Genomic DNA, 22470 nt, shown 5'->3' with positions numbered 1-22470 from the left:
GGGGTATCACTTTAACGGAGAGTAAAAGAAAATTTTCTAATTAGAATTTAGAGGGGGCTTAAAAGTTTTTTGTGACAATGAGTAAAAGGAAACTAAGAAAAAAAGGGCCGCCAATATCGTAAATACGCCTCTGGCGATAACATATCAAAATATATGTTCAGAAGAATGTATTTTACTGTTATTTTAATGATAGTGATTTTATAAAAAAATTACAATTTAAATAATTTAAAACTAACACTTACAGTTTGCTTTAAAGTAAAAATATTAAAAAAGTTTAGGTGGGACCCTGGATATTATTTTTAGCTTTAAATGTAATAATAAGTCACTCTAGTATAAAATGTGCAATATTATGTGTTAGGTGGAGACAACATACATACTACTTAAAAGGTAATATTATTTTACTTAAGTACTCGTACATTGGTTCCAGGGGCGGCTCCAGTGACATGGTTGAGGAGGGGGGGGGGGGGGTGGCAAGTCATAATTTTCAGAAAATGTTAATGTTTTTTTTTTTATTTTGTAATTTTGTTTTTAATAGTATAAAATTGCTTAGAAATACAGCTTGGGGGGCAGCCCCTAGTGCCCCCCTAAATATGGTTCTTTACGATATTCCATTTTTAAGTAAATTGATGACTGTGTCAAATATTGTAATTTAAAAATGCTCATAATAGGTGTAAAAATTAAAATAGTGTAAAACAACTGACATTCAAACACAGAGTATAATTTTTAACCTTTAAGTTTTATATAATAAAAGTGTACACAGTTAACTAACTCACTTTATCAATCTTGCTCTTATATTAAATAACACTACAAATTTTCTGCTGATGAATGCAAACTTGGTATAGGTACATATTGTTTGTTTGAAAAACTGACAACTTATGTGTGGATATCCTATCCTATTAAATAATGTGGAATTTTTTGTTCTTCATTTTAAAAATCTTAAATTTCTTGGTATCCCTGATAAAAATATATACACTTTAAGTATAATATTATAAAAAATTGTATTACATAAAAAATGTTTCAACTACAATCATTGATTCTGATTTCTGAGCTAATTATGAACATACTGTACAATTTTTAAGGTACCTAGTAGGACTAGTAGCTTGTGGATTATAGGTATAGTACCTATAATGAATGCTCTGAGAATATGATTTCATAAATAAAACAACTAATACATTAATAAATAAGATAAGAAGAGATCTTTTAAATAAAATGCGAAATACTAATAAACAAAATTTAAATTTAAATAATTGTTATATTTTATTTACAATCGTAGTATCGTGTATTAGTATAATTGTTAATCAATGATTTATTTAACTTAAAACCAAAACATGTACTCAAACACTATAAATTAATAAAATTAAAAAAATTACAAATATAATTTCAGATAGGTAAACAGCCAATAATATATAAGATAAAAAAGGTTATTATTCAATGTAACATGTAAATATAAAACTTATTGTGAAATTTAACAAATTTGATTGATGTTGGATATTGGATATTGTATTATTATTTATTTATTTTGACCTTATGCTTACACAAACACCTACAACATTGTTCTGAGATAATATGTATATTTTATTAGATTTTACTTAAGTAATAATAATAATTGCATTATAAATAGTTCATAAATTATAAATCTAATGTTTCTCAATAATAAAGTAAAAAATAAATACACCATTAATAGTTAATGGATTAAATATAAACACGGCTATATAGATAGACAAAAATATACTCAGGGTGTGTATGGTGTTGCGTTTATAAATTCCTTGTAACAACATAATATTATTAAAAAAATGTATTATTTTCACAATAAAATATAAATACATAGATTGGAGGACAAATTTAAAAAAATTGAGTATATAAATTACAATTAAATTATCTAGAAAACTAAATACAAACAGTTTCTTATTAAATATTCCATAATTGAATTAATATAATAAATATAACAATAATAATCAAATTAAAATCTAAATACAAATAACATTATTATAAAAATATATATAAGTAATTATTAAATTGTAAAATTAACTATGAGAAATAAAAATAGTTTTAGCAACCTTAGCCTATATGAATACATCTTAATGAGGAATCATGTACTGCAAATAATTGTAAACACTTAATTCTCCTAAGCATTGACAGGCAGCATCTAAAAAAATGTATTATTAGCACTTTTCTATAAAATATACATTAAGTCTTTAATATGTTTACATAAAATTAGCAAATATGTAGAATGTGATTGTGATTGTGACAGAAGCAAGTATAAAAATATTTATTTTTTTTTTAAATTTTGAAAGACAATGTTTGTGGCATGGTAAATTATGGTGATTTATTTTCTATATTATAATAATAATTGCATATTAATAAGTATAGTTTGGTATCTTAAGATGTTTAAGTATCTATTAGTTACTTATTGTTTATTGATTATTATAAAGTTTTACTGTCAGAACATTAGTTTGCTTCCAGGGTGTTTTAAATTTAGAACAAAAGTAGTCAAACTACTTCACTACAAAGTATAAGTACTGTTATAATATATTTGTCAATCATATAATTTAACGTCCAAATGGACGATCTTGAATGATTTTAAAGTCGATCACTCATTTTTAGAAATTTTTATTGTATATTTAGTATACGTCATATACAGTTACATAATTATTATGGATCAGCCTATTTCTATGAAATTATATTTTCTCACATAATAGTTATAAAAGCTGAATACCAAGCTTCACTTTCTGATTATCATTTAGAACAGCATTTTCATTTAGCAGTTAGCAACTATTTCCCAAATTATATAATGAACTTGCCAACAATGTGCAATGGCATACGACGGACTTCTATGCCAACAGTATAATATTAATTTATTTTAAATTCAATATGAAACATTACTAATATCATAAGATATTAATCAAAAAAAGTTTTGCCACTCCTGCTATATACATTTGAATATCAATATAAATATTAAGATTAGGTATTTGATTTATATAATTAATATATATGTTTTATTCAAGCATAGACTAGAATATTTTAGATTTTAGTTTTATTAGGTATAGATAATTAGTTCTCAATAATAAAATAATACCTTTAGAACAATTGCATTTCCATAAAACTTTATTTTGAAATACAGTTGCCTGTAATGCATTGAGATCTGTATTTCCTTCTACAAGGTCAAGAGGCCTAGTGATGGATTCTGAGAATTCAATTACTTCAGCGTGAATTATTCCAATAAACAATAATACTTCAGTAATGTCAGATTTAATTGTCAACCATGGAGAGTATATACGTATTATACTATTTTTGGCAGCATTTAAAGGACAATTGTCTAGAGTTACTAACACTCTTTGAACTTCTTTATCTGTAATATATTATACTGTAATAGTAATGATATACATTTATTTAATTTAATTACAATAATCATTTTAACTCCTTTACCAGATTTCATGTAGTAACAAAGTAGAACAATCATTCTAAATTCCTTCCATGCTTCAATGACCTTTAATACTGCAGTTTCACCTTGTTTTGGTTTATAACTTTTAGACAAGCTTTTCTCATATTCTCGAATACGAGCTTCAGATTTTTTACGGTTAATAAGATCTCGAAATTTTCCTCTCAATCCATCCTTACTGTAAAAAATATTTTAATAATGATAAACTTTTTTTCAAAAAGTCATGAAACTTACCTCATTTTTTTACGTTTTTTAGCAGAGTCGAAACGATTAGGTGATAATGGGCTAGTGTCTGATTTTTTCCTATTTATTTCGGGTGAAAAGATAATATCATTATTTTCATGAATAGCTCTAGGTGATTCTACCGAGTCAATCTGCAAACAAAAAGAAATTGCAATGTGTTCATATATTATACAATAACTTTAAATACACACTTTAAATGGCAGTTCATAATTGATAAAGGACTGTGTCGGAGAAGCTATAGGTTCGAATAAACCTGGTAATGTTGTCCCATCAACATTTGGTGGAGTTTGAACAGATTGAATGAGTACTTGACTATTTCTTCCATGTGGAGTTTTAGGCGATTGGTCAACTTCAATCAATGGAACGTATGGACTTAAAATGGTTTCAGGAGAGTACTGGATTATAGAATTGTCCACATTCACAGCTTCATGTTCAGGAGTGGCAGGGATTACGCTTATTTCGGATGAATGCATAAATGACATAATATTATCTTCATTCTGATTGAAAAGCTTTTCTTTATGATGTTTAATGATTTTTGAATATTCTTTAACTGTATTTTTTACAAATTCTTTTGTGTTCAAAGATGAATGTGTTAAAGAAGTGTCTGAATATCTTTGATTATCATCATTAATTATACACAATCTTGCTAGTCCTCGATTTTGATGTTCTTGTATTATTGATTTTTTAGGTTCCCTACAGTAACTTTCAGTTTTTAATTCAGTTATAGGAGACACCAAAATATTTTCTGTATTGATAATATCTAAAGAATCAAAATTAATTTCATCACAAAATGCAGTTTTGACAGTTGTTGATATTTCTGTACTTTTCCGAATTTCATTTGTTCGTAAATTCATTTCATTTTTCCCATTGGTAAATGTCTTGCATTCTGGTACTTTACTATTGTCAAAGTTTTTGATTTTATTTTTTTTGTTAAGAATCCGATTTTTTTTTTTTTTTTTTTTTTTCTTAACGGGCAAGGAAATTTTTTCGGAAGATTCAATAATATCTTCAGAATGTACATAGTTTAATTTTGATTCCATTTTACTTATTTGCGTATTTACATTTATATTTTCTGGTACTTGGTCAATTGGTATACACGTCTTATAGTTCATGTTCAACCTTTCGTAACTAGAAACATCAGTCTCATCCAAATTGTTTGATATAACGTATCGTTTTCGATTCGACATAATCTCGGGAGATTTAGAACAACCGACAAATTTAGTGCGAGAATTCAGTTGATCTTTAGTACACGATGGTTTGATGACCGATGAATCATTAACCGTATGTGACGACGAAATTTCAGTTTTGGCAATTTTTGTTGGAAATAAACACTGTTTCTTTGATTTATTCAATGAAGCATCTTGATTTATTATTGTACTTTTTCGGTTTGATACAATTTGGTGGGACTTGGTAGGACTTTTTAATTGAGATGTTTTGTATATGCTATAGGGTCTTTTTCGTAGGCAATTTGCATAATCAAAAGTTTTACAAAGTTTCTTATTTAGTTCTTCTGAGTCTGAATGTTTGTATACCTTTCCTATTTTGTCTTCTTGGAATAAACTTCTTTTTACACGTTTGTGAATATGTTCTATTTTATTTTCATTGGTTTTGACATCAGGAGATTTAGCCGATTTTTTAACTTTTTCAACACTATCTTCTATATTAATTCCTTTTAATTCCGGTAATAATTTTGGTTTATGAGTACTGGTATTTCTATTCCAGATAACTTCTAACGGCTTAAAAGATGGATGCTTTAGTTTGTCCATTTCTTTTCCTATAAACATGAATACATTATAATATTACATTAAAATAAAATAAACAAAATATTTTGGGATTTTTCAATATACATTATACATAATATTAGAATAGATATTGGTATTTTATGTCAAATGTATATGGGTACCTATTATATCAGAGGTTCCCAAATTGTGGATCACGATTATATTTTTTATGGGTTAGGTAACCAAATATTCACACTATAAAGAGGAGAACATTTAATGTGCAACATTGCTTTTATTTTTTCGATATTTGAACTAAAAAAAAAGTTATTCAAGTTTGAATTTTTAAACAATAAGAACTTTTTTCGTATTTGTGATATAGAAAAAATAAAAACAAAGTTGCACAGCAAATTGTCTCCTCTTTAAAGTGCAAAAATTTGGTTCATTATCTTGGACTACGACCTGAGTGGTTCTTACCCGCGCGCGCAAAACAGATTTTGCTACATGGTTTAAATATTTTGTAAGACGGAGACAACACATGTGGGCGTGGCCATGTGGGTGTAGCATCCTCTTAAGTTATGAAATATTAATTTATATAAAATAAATATTTATTTAATGTAGAAATACGACTAATACGAGTAAATTATACGGTATTATCCGTGTAACTATATTGTACATTGATGTTCGAATTTAGTTTTATTCTACAGCCCCCTAGTTTATTACATAATATTATTAATTTTTATTATTCATTACAACAATTTGTTATAATCTAATAAAAAATAAATGTCATTACATCCGTGAGGTAAATATCAAAACACCATAACTGATGAAAATTAGAAGGAGGAGTTTTTCTGGGACCCTTAATTTTAGGACATAAACCCAGTATGTCACTACAACCAGTGTCTACTGTATATAAATTAACATGATTGATTACATTATGATTTATGTTTATAGGCATTTGTAAAAGAAAAGTTGTGTACCTACGTAAAAGTTAGTACAAATTACAACAACGGTCCATGAATACTTTTCTTGGGTAGGTACTTCAAAAACTGATTTTGTTTAATTTAATAGGACAGTTAAATTATATTTGAATATAAACGTGCCCATTTATAAATTAATATAATAATGATTAAATCAAACAATATTAATATATATTTCTATTCTAATAACACACGTAAAAAAAATGTCATAATATATAATACCTATAAGCATTATCATTTAGATCACTGGAAATCCCACCATAAAAAAATACTATTTTCAAAACTAACATACTTATATAGGTACCAATACCTAGTTGGCTTTTGGTTAATTTACTAGAGCACATTTATTTCTTACTATCCAAATATTATAGCCAAACTACGAACTGCACTATTTGCATTCAATAAAATACCAACTGTATGTAGATTAGTAACATATCGTGAACTTCTATAACCTATGTTTGTGTGGCAATGAATATAAATATTACATGCATACCATTAACTGTTACGCATAATCTATACAAATAAATACACATTGTACCTTGGCCAGAATACTAAGTTTCCACTGAAGTGCAAAGTTTCATTTATCATCTAAATATGATGTATTGATGTATATACCTATAACTTTTTGGTTATATCAAATATCATCTTTTACAACGTATTTTATATTCAAAACAGCAAATAATTAAATGGTATAGTACCTATATATTATGTATAGTCGTATAAAAAACGCATTGTTTTATAAATATAATCGTCAAAAATAATGTCTTACAAATTATATTGGAATAATTATTTTAAATAATTGGTTCGTTTTCATAAAAGACGAATTATTATTTCATCTACAAATGACAATATACGTACCTACAATTTAAATTTGACACACTAGTATAGGCTTTATATTTCTGTTAAAAATTATAAAACCACTTTGTGCATACTTTGACCGTATCACAATTTAGCTACACTTAAAATATACATGCCAAGGTGTAGGTAATAATATTGATTATAGTATTTATAATCAATGGTAATTGGTATATAGATGTATAGTATCGTTTATTACGTATATTATTATTATTATAAGGGATTCGTATAAAAATGGTATAAACATGAGTCATGTGGTACATAATCATTATAGTATTATAATCACTGTAGCCTGTATAGTCGTATAGACCACAAACAAAACAATATTTTTTAAAGTTATTATGATTTGAACACAAGCAATAAGTATGTTACAAAGAAAATGTTTGAACAACATTTAAACAGATTGACGAAACTTAATAATATAAAAGAAGTAACTCAACAGTTACAAAAACATTGCCAATGCCCGATTTCATGTGAAATACTGAGAAATGCTGTACAAAATTTTACATTAACAAACTTAATACTTCCACTGAGATTTATCGGTTTAAATGATTTGAAAAATATACATTATTCTTAGATACCATAGGCCATTGTTGATTTCATAATTTCTAGTTCCAGTATTTCTTTTTTAATTTTAAAATATATTAATATATTTTAATCTTATAATATTATGATACATATTACATAGGAACTGTTAAAAATTAAAATGCATAGCGATAGCTGGTATCTGGTTATTTCATTTTTATCATAGATAATTAAAATGTATATTGTTATATAGGTAAATATTTATTTTTTTTACTTATTAAGTTATAGTATCAAATTACCTAAAAAAAAATGTAAATGTATATATATATATTGACATTCTAATAAGTAGTCGTTGGAAAAAAAAACAATAACAATTTGAAATCTTATAACCTTTCCATCTATAATATATTATTTCGTTACAAAGTATCAAACACACTTAAAATAACTGATATGATTTTGAAGCACAAAAATTACATTTTCAGAAATGAGTAATATTTATATTAATTATAACACACATATTATATATAAAGTGAGTCATGACCATATTTTTATACGTTTTAACGTATTTACAATAACAAATTATATGACCTATACTCTATAGAGTTTAGAGCGCGTTTAGATGTATCAGCTATATGGTAATTGGTAAAAAATAATTGTATTATCTGCTTTATACATACCTATTAGACTGGTACATACTCAAAATAGTTAAATATACGTTTTAAATAAGTATTTATGATTTTTAATATTAAATAAATATATTGATGTATTAGGGAAAAAAATGTTAATCGTGGGTAGAGGTTTAATCATAAAATAGAATGTTATAAATGTATAACAAATAATACCTATAGGTATTTAGGATTTAGTTCAAAACGATTTTAAAGGTTAGTATTGAAACAGTTTTTTTTTTATAATAGATATGCATGCGTGCCAACAGATGTCGCTGTTGCGATTATATTACACAATATATTATGACTACACAGTGTGTATAGACTATGGTAAACCAAGCACATCCGTCAGCCGGCCAGCCACTCACCGGGACCGGCAACTGTCGTTACTCGTTAGTCGTTGCACAGTTATCACGGCGTGCGTGTGAGGGTAGATCTAATAGCTGGGAAAATTATTTTTGATTACCTTTTCGTTATACTTATATCCTTAATCATGAATAAAGACAATCAACATAGTGTGTCATTTGTTTCGTTCACAGCTGTTACTGCTGTAGCCGTTTTGTTAATCTCGCTCAAATATTGTATACTTTATGTAGTTACAATTTTGAGTGCAGTATGGTTAATAATCAATTACTGGAATTTCTTGGTCAGAGTATGGCAAACACTTCCGAGGGACGCAATGTAAGTAAACAAAAATAATACAGAATTAACGAAACATCAGAGTTAATGTGACTCAAGCAATGTCAAATATTCGCCCATTTAACATGCATTTATATAAATAATATACGATTATAATTATAAGTTTTTAACTTTAACATACCGAATTCTAATTCATGGATATGTAAATACGATGTAAAACCAAAAAACATTCAAAAGTGCCAAATACAATTTAACAAAAACGGAACCCTACTTAAAATATACATCAACATAATAAAATAAAATTAGAAACTTTTTTAAAACAAAGTAAACAATTTGATGTCTAAACATATACTGAATAATACAGAAATACCGTAAACAGGTAGTAAGTATTTTAATACAGTCGAGTATCGATAACTGAAATTTCGTGTTTTTAAGTTGGGTTTGAAGTGTATAACTCAAAAAATCCATAAGTCGAATATATTCCCCTCGAGATTCGAATTATCGAGACTCGACTATATATTATCACATTTCAATACCAACTGCGCATGGGAATAATTTAATGAATATTATACAATATTATTAATTTCTTTAAGATAACGTTTATGACTAACAATATTATACATTTTTATAAACAAGTGTAATATTTTCAAAAACTATATACCTACGTCAATATTAACGACACATAAAATATTACCAAGATCAATGGTAAAAGATAACACGTCTTGAAAACGTATTAGTTATTTGTTAAAAATTAGAAGCTATTGAATTTAATATATTTAAAACTAATAAAAACTTTTTAACGATTATTCAATTATTATTCAATCTTTAAATTTTGTTATTTAATAAATAAACTTGAGAAATGATAAAACAAATATGCAACATAAATCATATTGATCTAATATTTTAAAACTTATTTAAGTGTTAACCATCAAGTAAAATTTGTATTCAATATCAATATGGTTAACAATCAAATATGTTGATAAATTATAAGTTATAACCAATTAATATATTATAAAATGTATGTTTGCATACTCAAACAATATTTGTAATATACAATTTTTTTTACGTTATTGTAATATAATGATGGTAGGTACATATTCTATAATGATTCTTTCTTAAATTTATTATCATAACACGTTTTCGGTTAATTTTTACGAATTGTAAATATTGACCTACAATTCTAAGGTCATAAAAATATACAGGTAAAAAAAGTAAAAGTTGCTTATAATATTTTTACGAAATAAATAAACAAATTTAGACTAATGCTGAAATCAGAGGGATAGGACACTGTTGGGCACTTGACTGTCGATACAAATTGTTTACTTGTTCAAGTCTCGTATAGCCGTATAGCCGTGTAGGTATTCCTCAATAATTGTTCCGAGTATGTTTTGTTAAATAAAATTAACTTAGTAGGTGTTAATATATTGTGATAATTAAACTGTACAATTTTTAAAATAAAATCTGCATAAAAAAAGACATAAGTAACGAAAATAACAGCGGTTATACTATAAAAAAGTTCAAAACCAAAAAAACTGGACAAGATCTTGAGCGGATAATTGGCATTTCTCTGGATTCATTTAGGTTCGTCAGTGCATAGTTGATAGCTATGTATTTATTATACATTTGAAAGCAATTGAAAATTAATTTCTATCGAAAAACCATTCTGCGGTGATGAGCTCGAACGACGGAACACATAAGACTATTAAAAATATTAGGTAACTAAAATCAATTAATTAGATGTTTTTGTTATATGTATATAAAATTAGAATAACATTACATACGAAAAAATTAAACAAAAACACTCAAAATTCTATACTTAATATAAAATTAAATCTCTAGGATTACGAGGTACCTACTTGTATTTGAATTTTGACCAAAGACGATTTAACAAAGAATAGATACACCATACTTTAAATAATCTTTCGGAGTACCTAAGTATCTTTTCTTTATATGTTTGAGGAATGATTGAGAAAACCCGGAGCTCGCTTCTGCTGTATAGTATGTTTCGAGTGGGTACCTCGTCATTGAGTTGGTCATTGTAATGGATGTGTTACGTTTGAATTTAGGTCTTAGGAATACATCATTGTTTACAGTAAGGAGGCATTATTCTGCTCGAAGAAGACGAGATGATCGGCGTATATTTCTAAGAATAGTTTATATTATAGTACTCATAGACATTATTATTCTAAAGCCTTAAGCAGTGTCGTGCTAACTCTCATTGGTGCCCCAGGGCAATAATATTTGTCGCCCTTCATAAACATACATATTTAAACAAAACATTTTCCGCCCTTTTAAATGTTACAAGTTTGATCGCCCTAGGGCACTTGCCCCATTTGCCACTCCTTTAGCACGGCTCTGGCCTCAAGCCTAAATTTGGATCAATCCTTCCAATCAATTAACCTATATTTATTAACTGAATTTTCGTGATACGTAACTACGTAAGTATACACTCAACACAATTAAATTCTTATTTTCTAGATTCTAGACAATCAGTACTTGCTTCCGTTCACATTTTTAAAAATGCCCATTTTAACACTATAGATCACTCAAATCTATTAATATCTAGTCTTTCTCTATTAGTCCCCATGATTTTTTTTTTGTGTATAAGTATGATTAGTTGAATTCATTATCGAAATTCGAAATAGGTGTGTTTGTTTTGTATAATTTGGTGTTTCGTTATCTAGTTAGTACTTTCATTAGATAATAATCAAAACTTAAATATCTGTAACCAGGCCCCCCCATCAAATTTTGGATCCCTGTACTAAATGTTTTTGCTGGCCCTATACAAAACTCCCGATAAAAAACAAACTATTACAAGCGATACGGGTGTCTCATACATGAATACACGATTTCTAGGTAATCACTAGCTTAACCCACAGTTCAAAATAACAAAATTACTTAATATAATATTATAATATAAATCTATATTTAATAATATGTATTCCATTGAAAATTTCAAAAATTACAAATTAATTTCAACAGACAACTAAAATAACCGAGCACCTGTACTTCAGGTTAGGTTAGATTGGACCCCCACCCCCTCCGCTTGGGGGAGCTCTGTCTGTAACCTTAAACTGTAAACTTTAACCTGTAACTCAAAACGAAACAAAATATTTTTAAAGTACTATCATGTATAGAAAATTTATAAAATAATTAATATTTGATGAAAATTTCAAGTATCTTCGGTAATTAGTTTTTGAAGAACGACAAAATAAGGAAATCGTTGTATGAGAATTTGTTAATTCATGGGTGAATATACAATGTCTAGCTTCAAACAGTTGTATAAATTTAAATTGACTTTCCGGTAAAAACATGTTTTTGTTTTTTGAATATCGGAAAACTTAAGAGGAATTTTATATTACATTTTCAAATCTCAGATAATAAATATAAACATTATTATAGATTTCTAACTCGAAATAATTTTCGAATTTTTGTGATTTTGATGTATTTTGTTACCATTTTGATGTTAATAAATGCTAACAGATGCTCATAAAGAATTATTGTGGATTTACACTGAACTCTTTTTTTAATTTCCACTAACATCAACTTATATTTTACCGAACGAACAATTTTGTATCGACAATAGTTAAAAAAAACTAATAAAACTCGAAATTTTCTTATGATATAAATAGCTCAGAGTCGAAATATTTTAAAAATATTATGGTACATAGAAATTTCAAATATAAAAATTCAGTGAAAATGTTATCTATATTTTGTTATTTTTTTTAGAGTTACACAAAACAAAATCAATTTTTTCAAAAATTGTTATTGCTAAGAATCTCAGTTTTTCCTTGATTTTTTGTTTGTTTTTCCTGATGCTTTTGAAAACTATTCGGAATTTCTTGCTTGTGACCCTCCTCAGTACCAAAAAGATTCACTTTCTCACAAGAAAAAATGCTGTTGAAGAAAATTTAAGCATTTTTACTGTCCCAAAAGGTCATCACAGACACAAATAAAAAAAACAAATCATTATAAAATCAATTTATTCATTGCTCCGCTCAGAATCTAAAATTATAACATAATATTCTAATTTCCATCTATGTTGTAACGTCAAGGCTGCCTATCTTATTATTACTACAGTGCGGCACTTCAATAGTCTCAATAATAGGGGTTACAATAAAATAATAGTATATTAATTAAATATTAAAAAACTTTTATTCTATTTTATGACAATTAATTATAAGCTATACGTTATGACTATCAATGTTTTATATTTTATCTAAATAACAACAAAAAAATTAATATAATATTTTAAAGCTGCTGCTTATGTATCTACTAGTTACATTTTACTCGAAAAATGCATGTGAGAATGTTATGGTATAATGTTATGCTACACAACTACTACCTTCATTTGATCACTTTCACTTGAAATCATTATTCATTATTTTATATATAGTTGTTGGAACAGCACGTACCGTTTCCTACCGTAACATACCTTCTACAATTAACAAACCTTAGTTGTTGTAGTTTGTAAATAAAGATTTCGTAATTAATGTAATGTATTTTCTATAAAAAATTTTTCAAAATGTATCCGTAAGGATATGGATTAAAAGATAAAAAAAAACATTTATATTGCAATGAAATCAAAATACATAATATTATTTGAATTTTATATAAACAAAATTTATAGTTGGGCAACGGCCTTGAAATGCAATCGTGTCAGAAATCAAATAACCACTGGTATCGCTAAGTAATGAGTAGTTACATAGTAGATGATATTATTTCTAGTAACTCTCAACGCTTGCATGCATATAGTATGTATTTACGCATATTATAAAAACATTTCGAACAGGTGGCCATTTTTTTTAAATTACTTTATATTGGACTTAAACTACATTGATTACCTAAACACGATCTTCATCTTAAAAATGTTTGTTCAAATTATTCATGATCAAAGAACAATACGACAATGTAGATAGAATAAAAAATACAGCTATCATATTTTATTACATTAAGAAGGTGCCTAATGTAAACATATAATATAATATATACATATATATATATATATATCATTAAGTGGGAACATAAAGAGAAAGTTTTGTTAACTAAAAATGTTTTAAATGGTTTTGTAACAGAGATAAGAAATATGAATAGGTAGATGAGATATAAAATAAATCTTACATAATATATCAATTGTTTTTTTAAAAATAGATATAGGTAAAACAAGAAAAGCAATTTGTTTTGTAATATTTTCAAAAAAATAATAAATTAGATAAAACCAATTAACGGTGATCATAATATTATGTAGGTGTATAGATGCTGATATACCTACCTCACAGTTTGAAGTCTACAAAAACATAAGACTTGAATTGTCTTTTAATTTAAACAGATTTCAAATTTACAAACACGATTATTATACCTACCCTTAATATTTAAGTCCTAAATTAGAAAGATTAATTATGCGACTAATTTGGGTAAAGTATAAAACTGAACTAGGTACTCAAATCTAATAATTATTTTTAGAGACAACACTAGGTATTGTCTTTAATAATTAATAAATATTTACAACTTCTCAGCTTAATATAATTACTATAATTATTCATGTTTCGTAATTTGAGCACGTTTTTGTTCATGACTTAGCATACTTTTTAAAATAATAATCACCTTATCATAGTTTAAGTACACAGCAACACAATCTAATTGAGACGAGTAATTAGAATATTAAGATAAATTCTAAATGCGATTTACTATACAGATTTACTCTATACTTTCTCTGTCTCTCTTTCTATGCATACACTAAGATATATCTACATAATATATCATATAGACATAATACTATGCGTAGTATATTGTAATATTGTATATGTACATTGTACCTACTTAAATAAATACCTAATTATAATAATTTTTAAAATTCTGAATATTATAATCTTACTGTATTATTATATTATTGGTATATTTACAGAAATAAATATATTGATTATGAATAATGTGTCGATGTTATTACTACTCGATGTTTATTTAGGTATATTACTAAACATTTCTTTAATAAGCACAAACAATTTTATATGGTATCTATCTCTACGCATAGATACTAGCAAGAAATTATTTAAAGATTTTACCTTAAGATTCTATTTATATTTATAAATATTATGTAGTTATCAAAAGAATTAACAAAAGTTTTTAAATAATTTAGTTTCTATCAACTTAAAATCATGTAAAAAAATTATTTTAAAAACTTTAATAGCTTATGAAATAATGAGTTAAATGAATAAACCGCTTATATTATACTCAATGTACATGATAAGTGATAACACACTAATTGTGGTCCATGTCACCACAATCATATAACTAAATTCATTCGACTAATTTTGATTTTTGATTTTTAGTCTTAGAGGACGCCACCCATACTTTTGTTGTCTACGTCTTACACACGCACTACATAGCAAATTCTCGTTCACTAGTTTCAATAGTGTGCTGTTATCTATATATCTCTAATATCAAAACAAACAGCACACTATTGAAACTAGTGATCGAAAATGTGCTATGTCCTATGTGTGCTAAAACGTAGACACAAATGCATGGGTAGCATCCTACACGAGTTTATTTAGAAATAAATTAAAAATCAGTGAGGGCGTGAAAAACCAATTTGTATATTATATATAATAAATATAATAGATACATCATAATATACCTGTGACTTTTGAGTAGTTTATGACATTACTTTTTAGTTTTACTTTATTATATTACCCCATATAACTTCAAAATTGATAATAATGATTAATGAATGACCGCATCATAGACATATTAATATGTCTATGGACCGCATGATAAGCTTCAATGGCTGTATCTATGATTTTACACCTATTTCGATATATTGATCAATTTATAACAATATTAAGTTTGTGAGTATACACGATAACTGTATTTTTGGTTACCCTTTCGAAGGGGTACTCAATGTTTTATATTTTTATTTAGATTTTGAATAATATTTCGGGGATTTTAAGTTTGTCATGACTCATGCCAAATATACGGCGACTAAACTATGTGTATTGCTTGGCGATATATATATATATATTAATAAATTATTTTTATTGTATTAATCAAATTATTTATAAATTCCTAAGCATTCTGATTTCTGACTATAATCTGTAGAACAAAAATGTCTACGTATTTGAACGATTGATAAATTCTATAATTATATCATTACAGTTTATTCATATATCTGGTACAAGTAATTTGTTTTTATAACCAAAAATGGCTATTGGTTTAGTGTTCTATAATAATTATATAATTGTAACGCTATGTACCTACTTATGTACCTAGACATAAGAGCTATTTTTTTGATCAATTTTTAGGATACCTAAAAGAAAATATATCAGAATAATACAACTATATTTTTACACCATAGCTGGGATTCTGTTATATAATATTATACTTATATTATTAAACATGATAAACCACTACCATGTTGTAGGGACCGTTCAATTATTAGACTAGCTACCTTATTTTGTTATGATGTGTCTATTTAACAATCAAGGACGATATTCGTACGGTTGTGACCTGTGAATTATACAGAGTGATTTGATTGTTTATCAATAATACATTAATACGATATGTACAGGTAACTACTATTAAACGCCTTATTATAATTCAATATAATCGGTTTTATTGGTACAGTGTACACTAGTCTATAATACGTCAAGATAAATTATAAATTATAATTTATTATGTTTATGTATAATGTATGTATTAACTGTTTATATTTTGTATAATTTATTAATTTTATGCAAATGATTAATACAATTTGTCAAAATGAACTACTTGAGTTGTACGGTAATTTTTCCTACTATAGATATCTAAAAATAGTGAGAACTTAAATGATTATTAATACCTTGAGAATTAATTACTTTTAATACATTTCGTACAATAGAATTGTTTTGTTTCAATTACAATAGAAATACTGCGAAAGAAATAATAATTGTTTAAGGCAAGATGATGGATAGATGTCCGTTATAAAGGTCCTTAACATATTATTTAGCGATCAAGGCAGTAGTTTAACGCATCCGTCGTCCACACAATTTAAAGGCCTTTATAACTTCCAAGTTAGGTTTATATTTTTTAAGTCACCCCAATCCCCGATTATAGAATGTTTCTATCTAGGACACCTCTGCAGCGAATCTGCTTGAACAAAATGTACATTATATTTGAAAGGGAGCCGAAAACGCTTGAGTTTTATTGTATATATATATATATTAATATATTAATATACACTCATCATAATTATTGAGCTTCCCATAATTACGGTTTACACCAGAAGTTCCCAACCCATGGGCCATTTGCGGAACGCGGACGCTGGTGGAGAGTCTAAGCCATTTGTTAGCAAATTTTAATTGGCATTAACATTGATATTTTTATATGATTTTATACACGTCTATATTTCTTCAATCGATCGTCTTATTTGTGTGTTTATATTTTATACCTGTATATTAGGTGAGTGGGCCTCAAATTTTTTTTTACATGCTTAGTGGTTCGCACAATTAAAAAGGTTGGGAACCGTTAGTTTACACTATAATAGTATTCTTGCACAGAGTTTCCACCAACGGCAGTAATTTTAATGCAGCAATAACGGAACTATTTGTGTACTTATACCTAGTTGAAAAAACTGAATATTTCACTGAATTATACGAAAGTACAATAACAATATACATATTATATTATATTTAAATTTTGAACAGCACATAGTATTCAAGTTATCACAAGCTTGTATTCTAGAAAGGCTAGAAGAAGGCGGTAGGTTGGTAGGTTGTTCTCAGAAGTCAGAACTATATTATATCGCCGCACAGTATATTTATATTTTTCTCACTTCCTTTAAGTATTATGTAATTGAGCCTGCTAATTCTCCATATTTCGATGTAGGTAACAGTAGCTGATATTTGAAGTGATAATTGATAAGCGGGTAGCTGGTAACTCTCGAGCATACAAAGGGGTTTGTCTATAATACATGTCTATACGAAAACACGATTTAAAATAAATTACCCGAAATTAAGTACCTATTCTAACCTAGCTATGTAGTATGTATGTTTAAATCAATAGATTCCCAAAATCAAAACCAATAGAATAATGTCACTTGAGTTAGTGTCGAACTAGCTCATCTATCACTAAGTCAAGCTCAAGCATCTAACAAAGTAAAAACCACGCTGTACATCTAATATCATGCCTTATTAAGATTTGAATTTAGAGCTAAAATCTCCTGTCGTATTTAAAAAAAATAATAACAGTACAGCTACTAGCTACACTTAGATTGTATGGCCAACTTCAGATCTGTGCAGAATGGTGGTCAGTCGTGAAGTAAAATGTTTGTTAAATGTTGATTATCAATTATAATAATTAGATATATTATAATATTTGATAATCAATCACCGCATTCAAAAAACGGAGCTCGGTTTGATATATATTACACATAGGTATATACTTAAATGTACTTTTGTAATTAAACGTTAGTTTTTCTTTATGCTTTCGAAATGGGAATCAAATAAGAAAAAAATAGGTAGTGACTTGAGACTTCTCCAAAATACTAACTGAATAAAATTCAAACTCAATAGATATAAGAGGTATATATTATACATAGACAGAATAACTATACAAAAAAAAAAAAAAAAATCATAAATATAAACATGTCAATATAAAACCAAAATATTACTCACTCTACTTCAACAATTGTTTTCATAAAAATACAAAAATATGATCATGCAGTCAATATGCAGTTGGTGTCTGACAGTCGGTTTAGTTTAGTAAGAAAAAATGTATAGTTTTACTGACTACAATGATATGATTATTTAACTTTAAATAAATAGGTAACTTTAAAGGTTAAATATCGAAATTCATAAGAGAACTCGAAAATTAATGTTTAATTAGTTATATACCTACAATCTTATTATGAGGTTATTATTATTTATTAGTGCCCATAGTTTGTAAATAGTTTATAGGTATATAGGTAGATTACTACTTACTAAGAAATTTAATTCAGTCTTTTCATCTCATTTAATGACGAGATAGAACTAAACGTAAATGAGACATAACTCAAGTTTTCAATTTTAGATGGTAATAAATTATGAATTAGGAAACAGTATTATATATTTATATAGTAGATTTAAAGGAAATAATGTATAAAAAATATTATGTTTTATTTTTTCAGATTAATTAAAGACTATTCAACATATTTTATCAAAATAAGAATATGGAATTTATTGGGATGTGACACATATGCTAAAATTTTTAAAAGAAATGTTGAAAAACATCCAAATAAAATAGCATTTAAGCATGAAGGTTCTACATGGAGATATATAGAAGTAAATATTACTATGAATACAGAAATGGAAGTTTATAAATTATAATGAATAACAATATCCATCTATCAATACATAATATGTGTACTTACCATGGGCGCCCATAGGGTAACAAAATGAAACTAGATTCCAAAACCTATTATTGTGTAGAAGCATAAAATGATTGGTTCACTGATTAAGTGATAAGTAAAAAGTATATATGGTATAAAGTACAGTATTAAATATGAAACAAGTATATGAATTCAAAGCATACATAATTTTATTTGCACATTTTATTATTTTTTAGGGGACATGCCCCCCCCCCCCATCAATGGGTGCCCTTAGTACTTAATACTAAGTACACTAGTACTTATGTGATGGATCTAAATATCAAATCTGTTGCAATTTACAACTCTACCTACAATAAAACTAATTGGTTGTATTATGAAATTTAATATTTCCATTAGTTCAGTAATATAATTATGACTAGTTCAAAGTAATTACTAATTACATACCAAACTTAGTATATTAAAAAAATCATTAATATGAATATTATAATATAGGTTGTTAAGATACCATTTTTAATATTTGTTTACGGGCATTGACTGTAAATATAATTAATATACTATTTAATTTTAATTATTGTGAAATATTACTTATGTACACATAAGCGTGCACACGGGGACACGGGGTAGTCATGGTGAGCACTTGACTACTCTGTGAATTTTCCCCCTCTCAATATTCAATTACATTATGAAAGTCGATCATTTTATTTTTATTTATAAAATACTTTTTATCATAGTAAAAGTAGTTAAATGAGGTTATCCTATCCAAATTAGTTTTTATAACTTAGGCGCACAATCTAAGATAGTATAATATACTCTGTTCCAAGAGAGAACGGTTACTTTTGGCGCATACAACTGATGTCTGCGGCAGTTCAAAGGCCAACTTCCCCCACCTTGCTAGCAGACGTTTCTCAAAGACATTGACGATCTTTGGCTAGGAAGGTGGGGGGGAAGTTTGGCCTTTGCAGCTGTCAATTGTATGAGCAAAAAGTGACTGTTCTCTTTTGGAACAGAGTATATATATGCATGTGTGTATGTTAATGTGTTATGTATGACTACCCTGCCATAAATGACTGTGCACATGTCTACTTATGTATATACATTTTTATATATATTTTTTTATTATTTTAACAACCTTAACTGGCTCTAAATATAATGCACTGTCATATTTAAAAAAAGTTAAAATTTGATTTTCTTAATAATACTTGATTGTATTTATGACAAATTTTTCACAAAAATTATCTTTTATACCATCAACCACCTAATAGATAAATAAACCCGTGATATTTTTGTATTTAATACTTCAGATTGCATAAGTGAACTATTATGATAAACACTTCTTTAAAATACTAAAATTATTCTTGATAATCTAAGATTATGTATACTTAAATAATATGTAACTTGGTACCTATTTTATTATTAAAGAAACATTTTAGGTTGAAATACTAATAACAACTGTGTAGAACAATAGTTATTAAATCGATTCTAGATAGGTTGATAAATAAATTTAAAAAATGCCTAATATGAATTGTGTGGTTGGTATACAACTTTTTAAATACAAAAAAGAATAAAGGATTTCTGAAATTCTGCCAACTGCTAAAACTAGAAAAATATGTCAATTTTGCTTACAATATATTATTTTTGATACTTTTATTTTATTAGGTTAAATATTATTTGTTGAGGATATTATGTTAAATTAAAAATAACCATTTCGAAAACTTAGCCAAGATATTATACAATATTTTTCATATAATTTATGGTTATTAACAAATATAAAATAGTAATATATTAAAATATATAGATACTAAATAGAACTATAATATAAATATAATAAAATTATTAATTATAGTATAGACACTTACAATTGTTTTTAGGTAGAAGAGTTCAGCAACCAAATTGCCAATTATTTCAAAGAGCAAGGACTTAAGCGAGGTGATATTGTTGCTTTGTACATGGAAAGTTGTCCAGAATATGTATGCATTTGGCTTGGTTTGTCTAAAATTGGTGTTATAGTAGCTTTAATTAATAATAATCTACGCGCTGACACATTGGCACATTCTATAAAAGTATCAAATTGTTCAGTAGTCATAATTGGCAAGGAACAAATTAACGGTAAGTAGATATTATTCTCATAATTTACTATATTTTATATTGATAAACAATAAAAACACTTGAGTAAGAAATCAAAAACACTAAGACTAATCTGTCTATTTATCGAGAGATTTAATAATTTATATTATAAATTACATTTAAGTTTAAGTAGGTATCTGGTATACAATAAAACTTCTTACTTGTAATTAAATAGTTTGTTTTATCCTTAATGTATATTTCCAATACTATTATTTCTTTAATAATGAATAATATTATAATAGTTGGCAGTTAGCACAGAATAAATTAACACCAACAAATTAGTACTCACTAGTAAGCTACTACATCTCTGACAGTCTGACTTACTATCAAACCACACACGTTCATTTGTGAATACACGTATCAAAATATAATAATGGCGGCAATTCCTTATCATTTATATTTAATTTTTGATAAAAAAAAAGATAGCAATAACCGTAGAATACTAGTATTCTATGTAATAACCACAGATATGTATAATACCCATAGACATTTAAAACAACCAGACTTAGATACCCGCTTAGATCATATACAATGGATAGAGTCATACGAACAATTTATGAAGCCAACATAACTGTAGGACCTCAGTGATATGCGCATGCGCTTGGTCTCTTATCATTAATGTTTGGCGCAAAGTGCTGCAGACGCGCAGTTAAGATAAACAATCGCGCAAGCGCAGATGTCACAGGTCCTATAGTTCCTATAGTTATGTTGGCTTCAACTCATTTTATACGCGTAATATGCTATGACTCCATCCATTGTATATGATCTAAGGATACCCGACTTCTTCTTATCAATGACGCTGGCAGCCATTTACAACTAGGGAAAAATAGTATTATCAGTATAAATGTATATGAATAAATGTAAACATTGCCAAAGTTGCAAATGGCGTCGGGCATCATAATTTAATAATGTTGTATATGGACTATGGAGTCGGGTATCTAGT

The 22470-nt window shown here is 27.0% G+C and overlaps 2 protein-coding genes across 3 annotated transcripts in view; one reads left to right on the top strand and one right to left on the bottom strand.

The window, feature by feature from the left end:
• Nucleotides 1-1992: 1992 nt before the first annotated feature.
• Nucleotides 1993-21810, bottom strand: LOC100572499. Of its 2 annotated transcripts, none has more exons than XM_016807133.2 (6): nucleotides 21689-21810; nucleotides 3874-5456; nucleotides 3674-3813; nucleotides 3427-3617; nucleotides 3077-3349; nucleotides 1993-2146 (listed from the first exon to the last, which is right to left on the bottom strand). In XM_016807133.2, exons 2-6 carry the CDS (start codon nucleotides 5446-5448, stop codon nucleotides 2079-2081), a joined length of 2247 nt encoding a protein of 748 aa, XP_016662622.1. In that variant the 5' UTR covers nucleotides 5449-5456; nucleotides 21689-21810; the 3' UTR covers nucleotides 1993-2078. The 2 variants fall into 2 exon arrangements, with proteins under 2 accessions (XP_016662622.1, XP_008186355.1); XM_008188133.3 differs by lacking the exon at nucleotides 21689-21810 and adding an exon at nucleotides 21260-21392 and having other exon boundaries at nucleotides 1994-2146.
• The window catches only part of LOC100166958 (long-chain fatty acid transport protein 4), a 29392-nt gene continuing 15689 nt past the window's right edge, over nucleotides 8768-22470 (top strand). Inside the window, exons 1-3 of the mRNA XM_008188134.3 lie at nucleotides 8768-9106; nucleotides 19203-19356; nucleotides 21272-21509. Of these exons, the coding sequence (XP_008186356.1) occupies nucleotides 8919-9106; nucleotides 19203-19356; nucleotides 21272-21509 (580 nt within the window). The 5' untranslated portion in view covers nucleotides 8768-8918. The remainder of the gene's footprint in view (nucleotides 9107-19202; nucleotides 19357-21271; nucleotides 21510-22470) is intronic.

The sequence above is a fragment of the Acyrthosiphon pisum genome, chromosome A1, assembly GCF_005508785.2.
Source record: "Acyrthosiphon pisum isolate AL4f chromosome A1, pea_aphid_22Mar2018_4r6ur, whole genome shotgun sequence".
Lineage (NCBI taxonomy): Eukaryota > Metazoa > Arthropoda > Insecta > Hemiptera > Aphididae > Acyrthosiphon > Acyrthosiphon pisum.
The sequence above is the reverse complement of the archived record's forward strand: the minus strand, read 5'-3'. Positions and strand labels throughout refer to the sequence as shown.

Coding starts and splice junctions, on each gene's coding strand:
- LOC100572499 (XM_016807133.2), bottom strand. CDS start 5,448: ATGGACAAACTAAAGCATCCATCTTTTAAGCCGTTAGAAGTTATCTGG. Junction 3,814..3,873: donor ATTATGAACTGCCATTTAAA/GTGTGTATTTAA, acceptor TTTTGTTTGCAG/ATTGACTCGGTAGAATCACC. Junction 2,147..3,076: donor GAAATGCAATTGTTCTAAAG/GTATTATTTTAT, acceptor ACATTTTTTTAG/ATGCTGCCTGTCAATGCTTA.